Source organism: Lathamus discolor, chromosome 14 (genome assembly GCF_037157495.1).
Source record: "Lathamus discolor isolate bLatDis1 chromosome 14, bLatDis1.hap1, whole genome shotgun sequence".
In the NCBI taxonomy this organism is placed as follows: domain Eukaryota; kingdom Metazoa; phylum Chordata; class Aves; order Psittaciformes; family Psittacidae; genus Lathamus; species Lathamus discolor.
In genome coordinates, this window is record NC_088897.1 from 141,358 (window position 1) to 157,492 (window position 16,135).

Genomic DNA, 16,135 nt, shown 5'->3' on the forward strand with positions numbered 1-16,135 from the left:
CACCCAGATGCCACTCTGCCTGCCCTCCCAGTGAAACCACACTAGGGTAAACTGGGCATTGGTACTCACAGGGCCTAGTGCCTGCGTGTCCCCCAGCAGAGGGCTCACCCCAGCGTGAGGTTGCAGGGATGCCCAGGGGCAGCATTCCATCCCTGGGTCAGGCTCTGCACCCCCATCCACCACCACCCCCCAACCCTCCCATACCAATTCCCATCACAGCCCAAAAACAGCAATACCCAGGGCTATGTGACCCCAAGGCAGTGTATGAGAAGGTGATGAGCCAGCTGCAGGCAGGTGGCGAACCTCATCCTTTTGTTCCCCTTTCACCTGCAGATCTGGGTCCCAAAAGGTCTCCCACCCCAAGCTGGGTACCCCAGTAGGTGCAGCACATGCCCCTTCCCGTACCCATTTTGAGCCTTTGCCAGGGAAACAGGAGCCAGGAGCAAGAGGCCACACCACTGGCCCCCATCAGCCCCCATCCTTGCCTGCCTGCCTGGGGCCATAGGGTGCCCAGCACCCACATGGAAGCAACTCAAGGTGTCAGACAAGGTGGGTCAGCCATATTTATTGTGAATGGTTGTGGAGGGATAAAAATATTTCCACTAGCTCTATAAGAATTTATAAACCTACATTCAGCTTATTCTTTAATAAATGCCTCTATGACCATCATGCAAAGGTAGGTACTTCTGTAATAAAATAGCAAGGTTAAAAAAAGGAAAGTGCTAATAGACCCTGTGGGGCCCTGCTCAAGGGGTCCCTGCCCACGGGGGTCAAGGGACCCTCCTGTGGCACAGGGACATGGGTGGCACATGCCAGATGCTGCCCCAGCACCATGCAGTATCCGCTTTGAGCCTTGACCAGACACAGCCCCCCTCAGCCAAGCTGCCTGGGTGCAAACCCCACACCATGGGGTGAACACACCCAGGGGACCCCAGCAATCCCACTGCTCATGGTTCTGCCTCTGCTCTGCAGCCTCACCATCCCCTTTCATCTTTCCCTGTACCTGGGGAGGTGAGCAGAAGGCTGGCAGGGAGGGTTCAGGTCCATCTCCACAGTCACTGGCCAGGGCTCACACTGGGGCCACGCAGCAGTGCTTTGCCAGAGAGCAGTGCAGATATAGACATCCTGGGGGGGAAACACAGGGACAAGATGCAGGGCTCTGCAGGGCAGCTACATGGGTGAGGACATCTTGGGGGAACACAGGCACGTGACATTAGTACTCTATGGGAAAGCAACACAGATGGGGACACTCTGTGGGGTGACACACTGCAGTGCTCTGCAGAGCAGCAACACAGATGGGGACACACAGCAGTGATTTCCTGGGAAGCAATATAAATGGGGACATCCTTGGGGGACACAGTGATGCTCTGCCGGGAAGCAGCTGGGACAGGGCCGTCCTAGGGCCACACAGAGACACCACAGACAAATAGGTGGCACGAGGGGCTGAAACACCAGTGAGGGACAATGCTGTTGCTGCAGGTCAGGAAGCACCACCAGGACAGTCATTATTGCTTTACAGGGCAAACATAACAGGGGGCCAGTCTGGGGACCTGGCCTCTAATTTAAGGTTCTAGGAGCTTCCTCTGGGGAATGTGATTCCCCAGTGCTCTCCATCCGCGGCCCTTCCCAACACCAAGGGACATGGGGTGCTCCCAAGGGGCAGTGCTCAGAGGGGACAAGGTCCCTGTCACAGACATGGGACTGGACACTGCTGAGCTTCAGTTTGTCCTCACACCAGTGCTGGACAGGAGGCAGCCAAGGGGGTCTGAGTACCGGCTGCCACCCATGCCAGGACAGTGGCTGCCCCTTCACCCGCTTGGTCGCCTGCAGTCCTCAGGAACTGCTGACCCTCTGCTCCAGCCAAAGCCAGGGGGAAGCAGCCCCATCCTCCCCTCAGCAAGGCAGCTCAGTCAACCCCATCCACCTCCTCTTCCCTGAAGCCTGGGCCAAGCTCAGCATAAAGGCCGTAAGCAGAGAGGCTGGAGGTAACACAGGGACAAGAGACAGACATAACATGAGCAGCTGATGTCTCTCTCTCCAGAGCTGTGGGGGAAACAGGGAAAGCCAAAGCTCAGGAGAAAAAGCTGTCCCCACCCTGAGGCAAGGTGATCAGCAATCTGGCCAGGCCAAGGGACCTCCAGACTGCATTCGTTGTCCCCTCACTGTCCCCATGGGATGGATGCTGGTTGGTTGGATAAGGCAATACCACAGCAGCTTAAGGTGGCAGATGCAGTCAGTGTTGTACTGCGTCTTGCAGCAGGGTCAGGGTAGGATGGAGAGTGATGCAAATGTTTCTGATTTGGGGCACAAGGAGGAGGAGGAGGAGGAAAAAGGAGTTAGTGTGAGTCCTTCATCTGCTTCTGGATCTTCTGGAGCATCTCCTGCATGCGCCGCAGCTGGAAGGGAGCAGAGAAAGGATCGCTGGGGGGCGCTGGTACTCTCCCACCTACGCCAGCTGCCGTGCAAACGTATTTGAGTCGAGCAGCCCAAGCAGATTGGGATCACCAAGAGCTGGGCCGCGGGGGAAGGGAGGAGGAAGGCGGAACCCTTTGATGCTCCTCCTTCACTTCCTCATCCTGGCCTGAAGAGCAGCAGCTGCTGGGTTGCTGCAGAAAGGGTGGCCCCTGGCAGCTATGCCATCCCTGGGGATAGGGACATGGATTGATCAGGGGGGCTCAGTCCTACCCCACACTCACCTCCTCATCCTTCTCCCGAATGAGCTTTTCTGTCTCTGCATCTGGTACCGAGGGGATGACAGGTATGGGGAAATCTGTCCCACTCTCCCGTGTCAGCTTGCTGCAGGCAGAGAAAGGAGGTAAGTATGCTGCCACATGGACATTCCACCATAGGTGCTGCAACCATGGAGATCCCAAACGTTGCAGGTACCCAGCACCCACCCACACAGACCCTGAGCCCCCAGCCAGCATCACACTGGGTCATTTTCCAGGCAGGGGCAATAGGAGCAGTTCCAGGCATTCCCTCCAAACCTCAGCACTACCCTGACCTGCCATGTGCCAGTTTAGGAGGCACCACCACAGCAGTGGGTGCCAGGGACCACCTAAGACATGGATCTTTCTCTATGCTCCTCCCAGTTTGGGAAGGATCCTGATGGGTGTTCAAGCTGGGATCAGACTCTCCTTACCCAGTATTTCCTCCGTTGCTTTTAAAGAGTCTTCAACTTGGCATCTCCCTTCTCTCCCACAGCCCCAGCCCTGCCCTAGGATGGACTCCCATGGCACCCTACTGCCCAGCCAGCCCCAAGGATGCTCAAAACCCCTTTTCCCAAGCATCAGCTCCCATCAGCCCAACGCTGCTGGAGGAAGCTGTTGGCATCCACCTGGGACCATCCCACTGCGCAGGACTGCAGCCAACACAATCGATAGCTTCTCCCATGTTAACAGCATGTTAACCAGCTCTCTCAGATGAATCCCTGTGGATGTCACGTGCTACCTCAGCGGGTGACAGTATGGGTGGGACAGTGCCATAGCAGCTGGCAGGGATCACACATGCCACCACGTGCCACTGCCACATGCCACTGCTGGTGCAAGGGGGTGATGGACATAGTGGACGTTGCTGGGTGGGTGGGCAACCCCAGCCCTGGAAGGTCCTGTTGTGCTGGGGGGACTTTGCCAGCAAGGGAGGGGGCTTGGCCATGGTTTGAGCTGCTTTGGAAGTCACTGCCTGTTGTCACAGCTCTTCACCATGGGGTCACCCAGCAGAGCACATCAAGCTCCTTCTATCCCTGGCAGCAAGGCAAGGCTTGACCTGGACACTGACAATGGGACAAGTAGCTTCACCAGCCCAGGGCAGACTGTCTGCCACTGCCTCCTGCACCTCAAAATCACACCCCCACAGGAGGTTAGTACAATGGGGTACCTGCCCTGCAGCCCTTCCCTTGAACAGCCTTTGGCTGGGAAAAGCTAGGTGCCACCAGACAGTAACATATCCTCCCAACCCCACCTTACTGGGTGAGACAGGGCAATGCCACCAGCACACAGAGTCCTCACAGCACCACCGGGGGTGCTGGCACCCCAGGGGTAATTTGTGTGGCCAGCAGGTGGGTGGCCACATAGCTGCCTGGCCCTTGCATGGGCACAGAAGAACAAAGACAGCGTTGGGTACCAGCAAGTACTTTATATGGAGGCCAGAGGGGTGGACATGGGGGAGGACAGCGGGGGCCCAGCATGGCTCAGTCGGCAGAGCAGTCAGCACAGCACAGCCTCAGTGCTGAGGGATGCTGCCTTCTCCGGCGGCACATATGGAGAGACCAGCTTAGAGGCACCTGCAGCCACCGCCAGCCTCCCACCGCCAGCACTGCTGCTTCGGCCCCCCACACCCCACAGAGCCTCCAACTTTCTCCCACACTGCTCCAGCCCCACAAAGCAGGGTCCCTCGTGGGACCCTCCAGCCAAGGGGTGGCTAAAGAGGGTGTGAATGACATGAACCCAGCACCAGCTGCTTGCCTGGCTCTACAGGAGTGGGATGCAGGGTCCCCCTCACTGCTGAAGCAACCCCCAAGGCACAACCAGCCACAGGGGACTTAGGTTCCCCTTTGCTGCTGGAGGATCCCCCCAGCCCTGGGGGGCTGTGCAGGGTCCCCCCACCACTGCCATAGTATTCCCCCCACAAAGCCAGCCCTATGGGGTTTCCCCTCACTACTGAAGCATCCCCCTAAGATAGACCCAGCCTTAAAGGGGACACAAGGTCCCACTGCCAGAGCATCCTCCCCCAGCCAGACCCAGCCAAGTGGCACAGGGAGGGTCCCCCAACACACTGGGGTTCCCCACAACGCCGATAGGCTTTCTTACCCAGCCTTCCATGCTGCCCAGCATGGACCCACACAAAATCCCAACCCACCAAGATCACCACTTGCAATGGGCTGGGGTCACCCCAAAGACAGGAGATGCCACCCCCACCCCCCAGCCTGGAACCCCACTCCTTGTCCCTTACTTGCGGTTCCTCTCCTTCACTACCATGCGGGTCATGCTCTGGATGCACTGCCTGCGGTAATTCTCATAGTGGATGTCCTGCGTCACATCCTTGAGGTCCTGCATGTGGGTCCTCACCAGCATTGTCCGTAGCTTCACGAAATCAGAGTGGGATGGGTTCTCCACTGCAGGGGAGCCCGAGGTCAGGGGTCACAGCCAGTCCCCCACATTCCCCCAAAGGCCCCAGGACTGAGCAACGTGGAGATGGGGCACGCCATGTCCCCATCCCCAGTGGGACACTGGGGACACAGCTCAGCATTACCTTCCACAATGCCCCAGGGATAGAGGCGCCCACGGATGCGCCGGCCTTTGGCTTCCACCACCGTGTTGCTGCCGATGACAGCAAAGGGAATGCTGTCCTGCAGGAGGATGGCAGGGATTAGCAGAGCTTGGTCTACCATAGCCCACAGCCCTCCACACACTTCTCGGCAGAATCCAGAACCCATTTGCCAAGATATCCCAGAGCCCTGGCTACAGAGAGCCCCAGGTGGGATGGCAAGAGTTGCAACAATGGGTTTCTCCACCCCAGCCCCATCCCACCAAGCTGCAGGAGGCACATGTGGGGTCTTTGCTGATGCATCCTGATCATGCAACATGTACCGACCCCATCATGTGGGGGTGCTGGAGAGCTTGCGTGGCCCCAGAGAGTGCTAAGGGTACCCCAGATTGACATCTCCTCCTGGCCTTGGGGCTCTGCCCCTCCAAGAATGGAGCTGGTGGAACCTGACCCACCTTCAATGCCTGGTCCTGCAGCTTGAATTCCTCATCCTCATCTGAGTCACACTCAGGGAACTGGTAGAGTCGGATGCCATAGTGGTCAATGTCCTCACGGATCTGGAGGCAGACAGCCCCACTGAGGGCAAGGCTCTGGCCCTCGGAAATGGTGTGAGAAGCACCACCAGTGTCCTCCAAGCAAATACAAGACCCTGTTCCACCCAAACCCTTACAGCCTGCAGCTGAGCACCAAGGAGACGTGTCCTATATTGGTGGCTATATTGGCAACAGAGTCCTCTACGATGCTGAGAACATGGAGGATCCTCCATGTCAAAGTCTGGGCAGGGGACTGAGAAAGCCCCCAGCTGAGTGGGACAGGGCCACTAGCCCCAGTGCAGCCCCTTCCCCAGGGACCTGTTGGGCTGACCTCCCCTCACCTTGTTCTTCATGCGCTGCACCTCTGTCGGAGTCAGGGTGTCAGCCTTGGCCAACACAGGCACAATGTTCACCCGCTGGTGCAGGGCTCTCATGAACTCCACATCCAGGGGCCGGAGCCTGTGGGGGGGAATCCAGTGAGCACCATTCCACCAAGTCCCTTCCCGAGCACCCCTACCTCATCTGCGTGGGCAGGGGCTGCTTGTACCCATGGCCATAGGGCGAGATGAAGTAGATGCAGCAGTGGACACGATTGTCCTGGATGTTCTTCCTGTTGAGGCCACTTTCATCACGGAAATACTGCTCAAACTGCTGGTCAATGTAGTCAGCCACCGGCTTCCAGCTGTGGAGACAGGGAGGTGACTGTGGGATCTTCAGGGTTCCCTGAACCCCCAGCTCAACACATCCCATAGCTCAAACATCGCAGCCTGATGACCCTTGGGCATCCCACCCTCAGAGGCAATCCCTGGGGAGACCTTCCACAGCACGTACCACTCAGTGTTGTTGACGGCATCACCAAAGCCTGGCGTGTCCACAATGGTCAGGCGCAACTTGACGCCCTTCTCCTCAATGTCCACCATGTGCTTGATGATCTCCACTGTCTGTGTGATGCGCTCTGCAGCGGCAGGAGACACATGAACAGTGGTAATGGGGAGGGCACCTCGGTTGACAGGCGATGGGAGTGATGCAGGGAGATGCTGCAGCCCCTCAGGCGTCACCCCTAACCCTGTAAGGCTGGGACAGCTTTGCAGGTTCAGCCCTTATGTGCACCGGGGTCCATAGCCAAGATTTGATGCTTCATGCCATGGCCTCTGGCATCCATATGAATGTATACCCATCCCATGGTGGCTGTGCCATTCCTTGACACCCCAATTCCAGAAGCAGACGAGTCTGCTGGGTCCAGGCATCACTGTGGGAGCAATTTTAGCTCCCTGTAACCCCTATGCATGACCCCACCACTCCAGGACTGCGCATAGCATCAGAACAGGCTGTCCAGGGCAGTGGTGGAGTCACTGTCCCTGGATGTATTTAAAAGATGTGTAAATGGGCCCCCAACACAAGAGGCATGGGAAGCTGCTGGTGCAAGGTCAGAGGAGGCCACGGAGGTGCTGCAAGGGCTGGAGCAGTTTTGTCTGGAGCCAGGCTGAGAGAGCTGGGCTGCGTCAGCTTGGAGAAGAGAAGGTTCCTTAAGTGGAGACCTTAGAGAAGCTTCTAGTGCATAAAAGGACTACAAGAAACCTGAAGAGGGGCTTTGGACAAGGGACAGGCCAAGGGGAATGGCTTTAACCTGCCCGAGGGGAGACTGAGATGAGCTCTTAGGCAGAAGCTCTTCCCTGTGAGGGTGCTGAGGCGCTGGCACAGGGTACCCAGAGAAGCTGTGGCTGCCCCATCCCTGACAGTGCTCAAGGCCAGGTTGGACACAGGGGCTTGGAGCAAGCTGCTCCAGGGGAAGGGGTCCCTGCCCGTGGCAGGGGTTGGAACCGGATGAGATTTAAGATCCCTTCCAACCCAAAGCAGTCTGATTCTATGATCCTGTGATTCTGTGTGACACTTAGGGGACACGGTTTAGTGGTGGACTTGGCAGTGCTGGGTTAATGGTTGGACTCGATGATCTTAACGGTCTTTTCCAAACTGAGAGATTCTATGATTCTGTGCCCCTCTACCCCCCAGGACCCTTCCATGTCTCTGCATTCCCAAGGATGTTGCTGTTGCATTTTGTAGCCACATGCATTTTGGTTTTCACTCAAAGCAATGGAAACAAATCAAACAACCCCCTCGAACCCCTGTGGATTTGGGCAAGTTTGGGCGATTTTACATCAAACACTGGCTGCAGCTGAAATGGCCCTATGCCCTGGACCCTGGCTGTCCCCAGTTCCTGGATTTACTGCAGTTCCAGCCAGTCCATAGAAGCTGGTGCTTGTTTCCCCAGTGAGGACAAAGCCCCCATGGGGGTGCGTGTGCCAGGCAGGGGGGTCCCTGCTGCCATGGAGCCATCCCCAGCATCAATGGGCAGCTGGCAGCGTGCTGCAGGCAGCATTGGAGACCTGGAGGAGCCCTGCTGGGCAGGGGGAGGGGCTGCAGCCCCCCAGGAGAGGCACACGGCTCTGCCAGCCCCCCGCAAGACACCCAGAACACCCCATCCCTGGGACTGTTCCCATCCTCACCTTCAGCATTTAGCAGCTTGCGGTCTCTGTACATGTCCATCAGGAACAGGCTGTTGATTAGGGTGGACTTGCCCAGCCCAGATTCCCCTGGGAATGGGGGACAAGGGTAAGGAGGGGCAGCTGGTACGCCCCCACACTCCCTCCCACCCACTCCATGGCTTTTGGGATACAGAGCAGGGTCATCTTTCAGGCCTGGACACCCTCTGCCCCCCATACCTGCCACCATGAGGGTGAAGTCAAAGCCCTTCTTCACCGACTTCCGATGAACCTGATTGGGCAGTGTGGCAAAGCCCACGTACTCCTTGTCATCCTGCAGGCAGAGGGGACGTGGTACAGGGGATACCACCATCCTACCCCCTCTTCCCCAACCCAGCAGGACACCCCCTTCATCCTGTCCCCCCAGGGGGGACCCCAGGGTTAGAGCACCATGGGATGAGGCCATGCCTGCCCAAACCCTTTGGCTGTGAAGAGAGAAGATGTCCTCTGCTGTGACTCCTGCAGCCCTTTGTCCTCCCCCCTCCCCACTGATGTGTCCTGCACCTCAGAGGAGTCATAGGGGTCAAGCTGTCCCCAAGGGCTCCGGGGCCGGTTGGGGCTGGGGGGTGCGGGAGCTGTGATGTGCTGCTGGACATCCAGGGGCTGAGATCGGGAGAAGATCCTGGCATCCCTCTCGTCGACGTCAGGGGGGAGCCTGCCCATGCCGCAGAGGGGGTGGCCAGGCTCCTGCCAGCTCTCTGGGGGCTCCACCTTCCTGGGGCTGTCAACCGGTGGGCAGTCCTGCAGGAGCTGGCTCAGCTCAGCCTCCTCAGAGTCCTCCTTCAGGAAACGCTTTATCTGTGAACCAAGAGAGCAGGTGACACTGGGGTGGCATTGCCAGCCCCAAGTGGCATCACCCAGCTTGGCAACATGAGCCCCTAGGCTGCAGCAGCCATACACATGCACCTAAGAATGAAAGAGATAGGAGGAGAATGGGGACATGGCCACCACCCTGGGGACAGCCATGGGGATGGCAGTGAGGACAGCCATGCTCCCATGCACCCAGGCGCTTACAGTTTGTGGCACCGGGACAACAGCCAGCTCCTGGCACTCCTGGGAACAGGGATGGGGACATTCCCCCTGAGCACCCTGCTGCTCCTCGGGGTCTTCTGGGGTAACCAGGGCCCCCACACACCCCATGGCCTGCCGGGAGGACAGGGGGGAGGAAGAGACACCAGGAAGAGATGAACAGTGGTGGCTGAGGAACTGGCTGTGGGGCCGCACCCAGCGGGCAGGCAGATGGTGGGCAGGGCTCTGCCTGTGCCCCTGCCGGCCCACTCAGTACAGGTAATGGCACAAGGGGCTCCCATCCCTGAATTCCAGGAGACAGCCGGGGCAGGGGGCCTGACCCACGACTGTCACCAAGGCCGTGTTCAAAAGGATCAGGACAGCACAACCTGTTGTGCAAAGGGACTGTGAAACAGCACTGTTCTCAGGCTAAAGTCAAAGCCACAGCACTGCACCAGCTACTAAGAAGGAAAAAAGCGACTGCCACAGTTAAACCCAGGACACCCACTCAGGCTGTGTCCTTGCATGCACCAGGACCCCAACATCCCCTTAACCCAGCTCTGCCCATGCTGCAGCTGGTGCCAGCAGCAAAGCCAGGCAGGGACTGGGCACAGCGGTGCCCAAGCTGGTGGCCCCATGAGGTGGTGGGGCTGGGACAAGGGACAGGGATGCCGAGACTAGGACAGTTCCACATCCTGTTTACAAGCGCTGGCGGGAGGAGACATGTCTGGCAGCAGATCCTGCGGGAACAAGCCCTCCTGCCAGTAGGCAACAGGGTCCCCAATATCCCACCACAGCAACTGCCAGGAAACCCCAGCCTCATGAGCAGGGAGATCCTCAAATAGGGGGCACACAGAGTCGGGGGGGGGGAGACGGGATGACAAAACGCTGCAGGCTCACACAGAGGGGCCAGTGCCCCGTCAGTCAGCACCTCAAAGTAAGAGCTCTCCATAGGGACACATCCTCTCCTGCTCCATGTCCCCGCTCCATTGGCAGGGCGGGCAGCAGTGCCGGCGGCAAGGCAAGATGCGCTGAATTACTGGGCTGGAAACAAGGTCAGGGCACTGCAGGAGCTCTGTGCTCACATGCCTGCCCCCCCCTCCTCCCACCCAAGGTGCACCCCCCCAGCACAGAGGCCATGAGGCCAGGCTTGCGGGGCAACCGGTGCCCCCATACCCTCCTCTCCCTCAGCAGGTTGATCGTGGCAGTGGGTCTCTGTGATCACAGCATCCTCTTTCTCACTGACCTTGACCTGGGGGGCTCAGCACCAGCCCCCACCACAGCACAGCCCAGCTACGGGCCACACAGAGATGGGAGATAATGCCACCATCACCACCAAGCACTCCCAGCTCTGCTGTTGCTCCATCCCTCGGTGCTCCAGCCCTTTGGGGCTGTCCCTTGTCCCCCACCCCCAGAGAAACCGATGACCTCAGCAATGCTGTGGCATGGACAGCATTTGCACCACATCGTCGGGAATCCTGCAGCAAGTGCATCCCCCAGGAAGGCTGTCCCAGGAATGAAGCATTGCTGTGGCACCTTCTCAGAATTCTGGGTGCTCTGGGTCCCCCATCCCCATGTGCCCCCTCTCGCTCCGCTGGAGAGGGGACGCTGCCTCCATACCTCTTGCCCAGGCTGCAGCTCTGGGCAGGTGGCCATGGTAGAGCTGGTGTCACCCGTGTCCAGGAGAGGATGCTAAGTGGCACCAGCTGCACAGAGGGATGGTGAGTAGCATTAGCATAACTCCACCCTGGGCAGGCACCACAGCTGGGGCACCCACAGCATCCAAGCACAGCCCCTGTGGGGCGGGACCAGAGAGGGGGTCAAAGGAGGGGAGAGGGAGCCCCAGGGCACAGCCAAGTCCAGCTTCTGCCAAGTTGTCAAGATGTCAAGGACAAAGAGATGGCAAGGGAAGTCCTTGGAGGGCTGCATCACCACGACCATTATCATCACCACGACCATTATCATCACCACCAGCAGCCCCCTGGGCAGAGCTTGGCTGCATCCCAGGGGGATGTTCAGCCCATGGAAACACCTCCATCCTAGGACAAAAGCCTTCTTCATCCCAGTGCACACCAGTCCTCTCCTGCTTCCTACCCTAGAGCCACCCCAGCAGGACACCACAGCCTCTCTGATGGGAGAAACACAGTTTTCCATGAAACACTCTTTGAAAGCAAAACACTTTTGCGCCTCACAATCAAAGCTTCCCTGCACAGCTCCATGTTGTTGTTTTGGCTGGGCATGATGGGTCTGGCTGGGAAGGGCCCAGCTCTGGGCTGGGAGAAGCAAGGATGAGGCCCACCACAGAATATCTCGCAGAAGCTCCAGCAGTCCTGCCTTGGCCTCCCCAGCTCAATTTTAGGGAGGCAAAGGGTTAACAGTGCCTCAAGAGGAGCTTCGGGCGGCAGCAGAGTCCCCAGCTCTGGATGTCAGGGGTCACCAGGAATGGTAATTCACCTTGATGTATGTCAAAATTAATCAGAGCAGCTCAGGCACAGAACTGTGGCTGCTCAGCTGTGGAAGGGCTGCATTTGCCAGGAGAGCATCGAAGAGTACTGAAGCACTGGCTGGTGCTGGGACAGGCACAATGAACCGCAGGCCTACCAGGCAGAGAGCAGGGCTTGGATCCTTCTGTGTCCATTCCCAGCATCCCTAGGTCCCAGCCAAGCTCCTCACCCCAGCGCTAGGTCTCCCCTCACCCAGCTTTGAGGCCACTCAACACCAGCAATGGAGACTACATTGTTCCCACCAGCCTCAGCTGTCCCTGCACAGCCTAGTCCCAGCAGAGCAAGGCCACCATTCCCAGCTGACCCTGCACCTCCCTAAGGAGCTTCCCCAGGGCCTTGAAGCCCCTTTCCCCACCCATCACAGTCTGCAGCACTCCACCACAATCCCACCAGCCTGACCAGGCTCTGCACCCCACCAGCAGTGCCCCTCCAATTCCCCCTGCCTGCTGTAGCACAGGCCTACAACACCCACCATTCTCCAATCATTCAACTCCACACTCCCGGCAGGAGCGGGGATTTACCACAGGGGGAGCCTGGGGCTGTGTTGGTGCCCCCATAAGCAGATTATGCACCCAGCTGCATGCACGCTGGCACTCAGCTGTCACCGGCCTAGCAGCTCCAGCAAAGTGACACACACGCTGCCTTGTCACACTGCATCACAACTTCCCACACAGTGCCAGCCCCAGGGCTGTGGCAGAGGCAGCAAGGGACAACAGAAGTCTGAGCTAGGAAAGCCACTGGCTCCCCCCTTCATCATCTTTCTGCCTGGCACCACATTCCCATGGGATGGGTTTTCCCAGCCTGTTTCTATAGGAAAAGGAAGGGAACATCCCAGAGATGGGCCGTTCTTGTAATTAGGCTGGCCGTGGCATCCCCAAACCCACTTAAAGGTGACATCCTTGGCAAGAGGGCTGGAACTACATGGTCTTTAAGTTCTCTTCCAGTCCAAATCATTGTGATTCTGTCTAGATGTGCCACCCACAATATAGTGTGGCTCTACTGTAGTGTAACAGCTGGGCAAACCAAGCACAAACACCCTGTCCCAAGGGAACAAACTCCATATGGGGCAAGGGCACAGTGGCCCCCACCAAAGCCCAACTCTGCCAGGATCAGCCTGGGGAGCCCAGCTCTTCCCCAGGGTTATTCCTGCTCCAGCCTGCCCCCAGATACATGGGATGCTCATGCCAACATGCTACAATCAGAGTTTCTTACAGCTCTCCCACCCCAACAGAAGCATCGCAATTGGGAAACCGAGTCTACCAACAGCTTTAACAGGAGCAGGGTGCTGGGCACCGAATGAATGCAGGGCCAGGCAGCGGTGCAGGTCCTCAGGCTAGGCAAGGTGGCATCACCAAGCAGGCGAGCATGTGGGACAAGAGCCTTCCCAGCACATCCCTCTGCACAGCAGCTCCAGACCCATTCCTGGAGGGAATCCTCCAGCTTGAAAGACCTCTGAGCTCTTGCACAGGGACCCTGACATGGGACAACGTACAGTGGCTTTGGGGCAATGTAAAGCTGGAAAGTGACAGCAGGGCCTGCCCATGCTGGAAACAGGGTCACATGGGAACAGGCAAGAAGATCTATCCCACTAAGAGCCAGGAGCAGAGGCTGAGGGGGAATGCTGCTCATCCCACTTCTCTGGATAATCTGCAGACTGCTTTGGGGACAGAAGGATGTGGCACTGGTGTCAGGGGCACCAGCTTCATCTCCACCAGTCATTCTGGATGTATCCACACCCATCTCCAGCCCCAGCTAACCCCACATGAATGGAGAAGGGAGCTCAGCTCTCCTCCCAAATCTGCCTGTGGCTGTTGTCCTCCCCCAGCAGAAGTTTCCAAGCCCAGATCTATCTATCCCCAAAGCCATGGTTTGGAGCCTTTTGGGAAGGCGCTCAAGGGAGCCAGTTGCAACACAAGACCCGCCGCCAGCCACCCTCCTATCTGGTTTCACTGCATCCTGCTCCACTCCAGAGGAATGTGCCGGTCCCACTCCCACGGCAGCTGCTGGGGAAGGATGGCTGGGATGGTCCCCAACAAGGGCAACTATCCCAGTGGCCACAACCCCGGTGCCATGTGCCACAGCCACAACACTCCATCACCCTTCACCCTGGGCATGACCAATGCCTCAAGGTCCCCGTGAGGATGTGGCCCCAGCTCCTGGGGACCTGCCACAATCGAGGCAGGACAAGTGATGCTCCTGCCAAGGCGGGGGAAGGCTGGTGGCAGCTCCGGACCTTGCAGGTACCTGCAGAAACGGCTCCAAAATGCAGCTAGGCTCCGGGTGTGTGACAGTCCCCACAGCAGGGCTGGTCCAGCCTGGCACCACCGCTGGGACCGCAGCCCGGGGACCTGGCAAAGGTACGGCTGTGTGGCCGCTACTGCGCTCGGAGCCAGCCCAGGACAGCCTCCGCCTCTACAGAGGGACACTCACAGGTCTCGGGGACAGTTGCAGGTGCCGCTCAGAAGCGGCGTCGGCTTTCCGGGAGGGGGTGGAGGGACGCCCGTGGCGATGCCACGGTGAGGGACGGTGTCAGTAGGCGGTCTCGGTTCCCCCTTCATCTTTCCCCGTGGCTGGTTGCGGGCAGGTGCTGCCTCGCTGGCGCACGGACACCACCCCCCTTCCGCCCATCTGCGGCCCCGGCGGCCCCGGCCCGCTCCGCACACGCCGCACCGTCACCTTCACAGAGGGCACCGAGATGCAGGAGCGGGCCCAGCTCCCCGGGGCGGTGCGGGGCGGTGCGGTACCGGACAGCCCGGCCTGGCTCCCCGCCCCCCCGCCTTCCGGCCTTACCATGGCTGCGGAGCCGGGCACTGTCCGGGAGCGGCGGCTGCCGAGCGGCCGGGCCCCACCGCCGGGATTAGCAGAAATAGAAGCCGGCGGGGGCGGGGGCGGCCCGGGGCGGGGCGGGGCGGGGCGCTCGGCACCACCGGCACCGGGCACTGCCCGGCGGGTATGACGCGCTGGGACAAGGCAGCAGCACCGCGGCACCAGCACCAGGGCCTTGGTGCAGAGCTTTGGGTACCGGGATCTGCAGCAGGGACAGGGCATTGGAGACAGAGCATTAGCACCGGGTACCTCCACCGGGGACTGGGCATTGGCACTGGGTACCAGGACCTGCACCAGGTAGCAGGCACAGGGCACCAGCACGGTGCACTGTGCACCAGGGGCAGGGTCCTGGAGCGGGTACAAGGCTTCATCTCCTAGTGTTGGCCACCCTTGTACCCAGTGCAGCAGGGAGTGACTCCCGGGCAGTGAGCAGCAGCCCCTGGCACTGCACAGTGGGTACCAGGAGGCACCAGATGCTGCACACCAGCCACGGGGTATGCGGAGCACTGGGTACCCTTTAACGGAGTTGAGTACTGGGAACAGTGTGCCAGGCACTGAGCACCAAGCAAACACACTGGCAGTGCACCTCATATATTGGGTACCAGGGACCAGGCCCTGCCCTGGGCATGAGGCACCAGATCCTACCCTTCCCTCGTGGTTTCCTTGCAAAATCCCAGCCTTCTGAGCCTTTCCCAGGGCTGATATTGGGCAATTCTGCCAGTGGCCCTGCCTTGACTTGGCTGCGACCGGCTGGCAGGCTGGAAATCTGGCAGGGGGAACCCCACAGGCTGTCACCCTGCCCCCATCTCTATCCCATGCCAGGGATTTCAGCCCCTTCCTGGGATGCCCTGGCCCTAGGCCCATGCTTTCACAAGCAGTGAGTGCCAGTGGCAAGCGGCTGTAGCCCCTTGTTCCCAGCAAGGGCAAGAGAGGATGCTGGCACAGCGGCTGGGGCAACATGGGGTGCTTGTGTTCCTGGCAATGAAAGGGGCTGGGGGAGTACTGGCCAGTGGTGGCCGTTCCTATGGTGTGTAGCTGACAGAGGCTTAGCCATCCCCAGATTTCAGCCTCCTGTTTCAGCTGCCCACCGGGGCTGTCCTCATCCCCCCATCACACCCCATGCTGGGGAGATGACAAGGCCACAAGCACTCCCAGAGCATTCCTCTCATGGGCAGCTCTTCCTGCCTCAGTTTCCTTACCCCTAAAACAAAGCTGGTGGTAACATCCTAGCAAGAAAAGCCAAATCTAAGATTCCCACCAAGGCTGGGTAGCTCCACAGGGACCATCTCAGTGTGGTCCTCAACTTTGTCACTGCCCAGGGCCTTGTTCCCTGCCCTGCTACGGGGTCAGGGTGTTGCCAGATGGTTTTGTGTTCCCTTCATTCCCATAAACAACCAATGCAGGATTAGCAAGCAGAACATGGGGAAGTCCCAGTGGCCACCCAGACCCCATCCATCTG

The 16,135-nt window shown here is 59.0% G+C and overlaps 1 protein-coding gene across 4 annotated transcripts; it reads right to left on the minus strand.

The window, feature by feature from the left end:
• Window positions 1-540: 540 nt before the first annotated feature.
• On the minus strand, window positions 541-14,723 carry LOC136021892 (septin-4-like). Of its 4 annotated transcripts, XR_010615937.1 has the most exons (13): window positions 10,967-11,037; window positions 8,843-9,136; window positions 8,519-8,612; window positions 8,303-8,389; window positions 6,630-6,753; window positions 6,346-6,480; window positions 6,140-6,257; window positions 5,721-5,822; window positions 5,251-5,347; window positions 4,951-5,113; window positions 2,697-2,796; window positions 2,095-2,396; window positions 541-1,125 (listed from the first exon to the last, which is right to left on the minus strand). XR_010615937.1 is itself a non-coding variant. In XM_065694566.1 (12 exons), exons 1-12 carry the CDS (start codon window positions 14,641-14,643, stop codon window positions 2,337-2,339), a joined length of 1,377 nt encoding a protein of 458 aa, XP_065550638.1. In that variant the 5' UTR covers window positions 14,644-14,723; the 3' UTR covers window positions 541-2,336. The 4 variants fall into 4 exon arrangements, 3 of the variants coding, with proteins under 3 accessions (XP_065550638.1, XP_065550637.1, XP_065550639.1); XM_065694566.1 differs by lacking the exon at window positions 10,967-11,037 and adding an exon at window positions 14,641-14,723 and having other exon boundaries at window positions 541-2,396; XM_065694565.1 differs by having other exon boundaries at window positions 541-2,396.
• Window positions 14,724-16,135: the final 1,412 nt, after the last annotated feature.

Bases quoted from the DNA above. Each gene is read 5' to 3' on its own strand.
- LOC136021892 (XM_065694565.1), bottom strand. From the start codon at position 11,002: ATGGCCACCTGCCCAGAGCTGCAGCCTGGGCAAGAG. The intron at 6,754-8,302 runs GTGAGGATGGGA...CTGCCGCTGCAG, and splicing joins CAAGCTGCTAAATGCTGAAG to AGCGCATCACACAGACAGTG. The intron at 5,823-6,139 runs GTGAGGGGAGGT...GTCTGCCTCCAG, and splicing joins TGCAGCGCATGAAGAACAAG to ATCCGTGAGGACATTGACCA.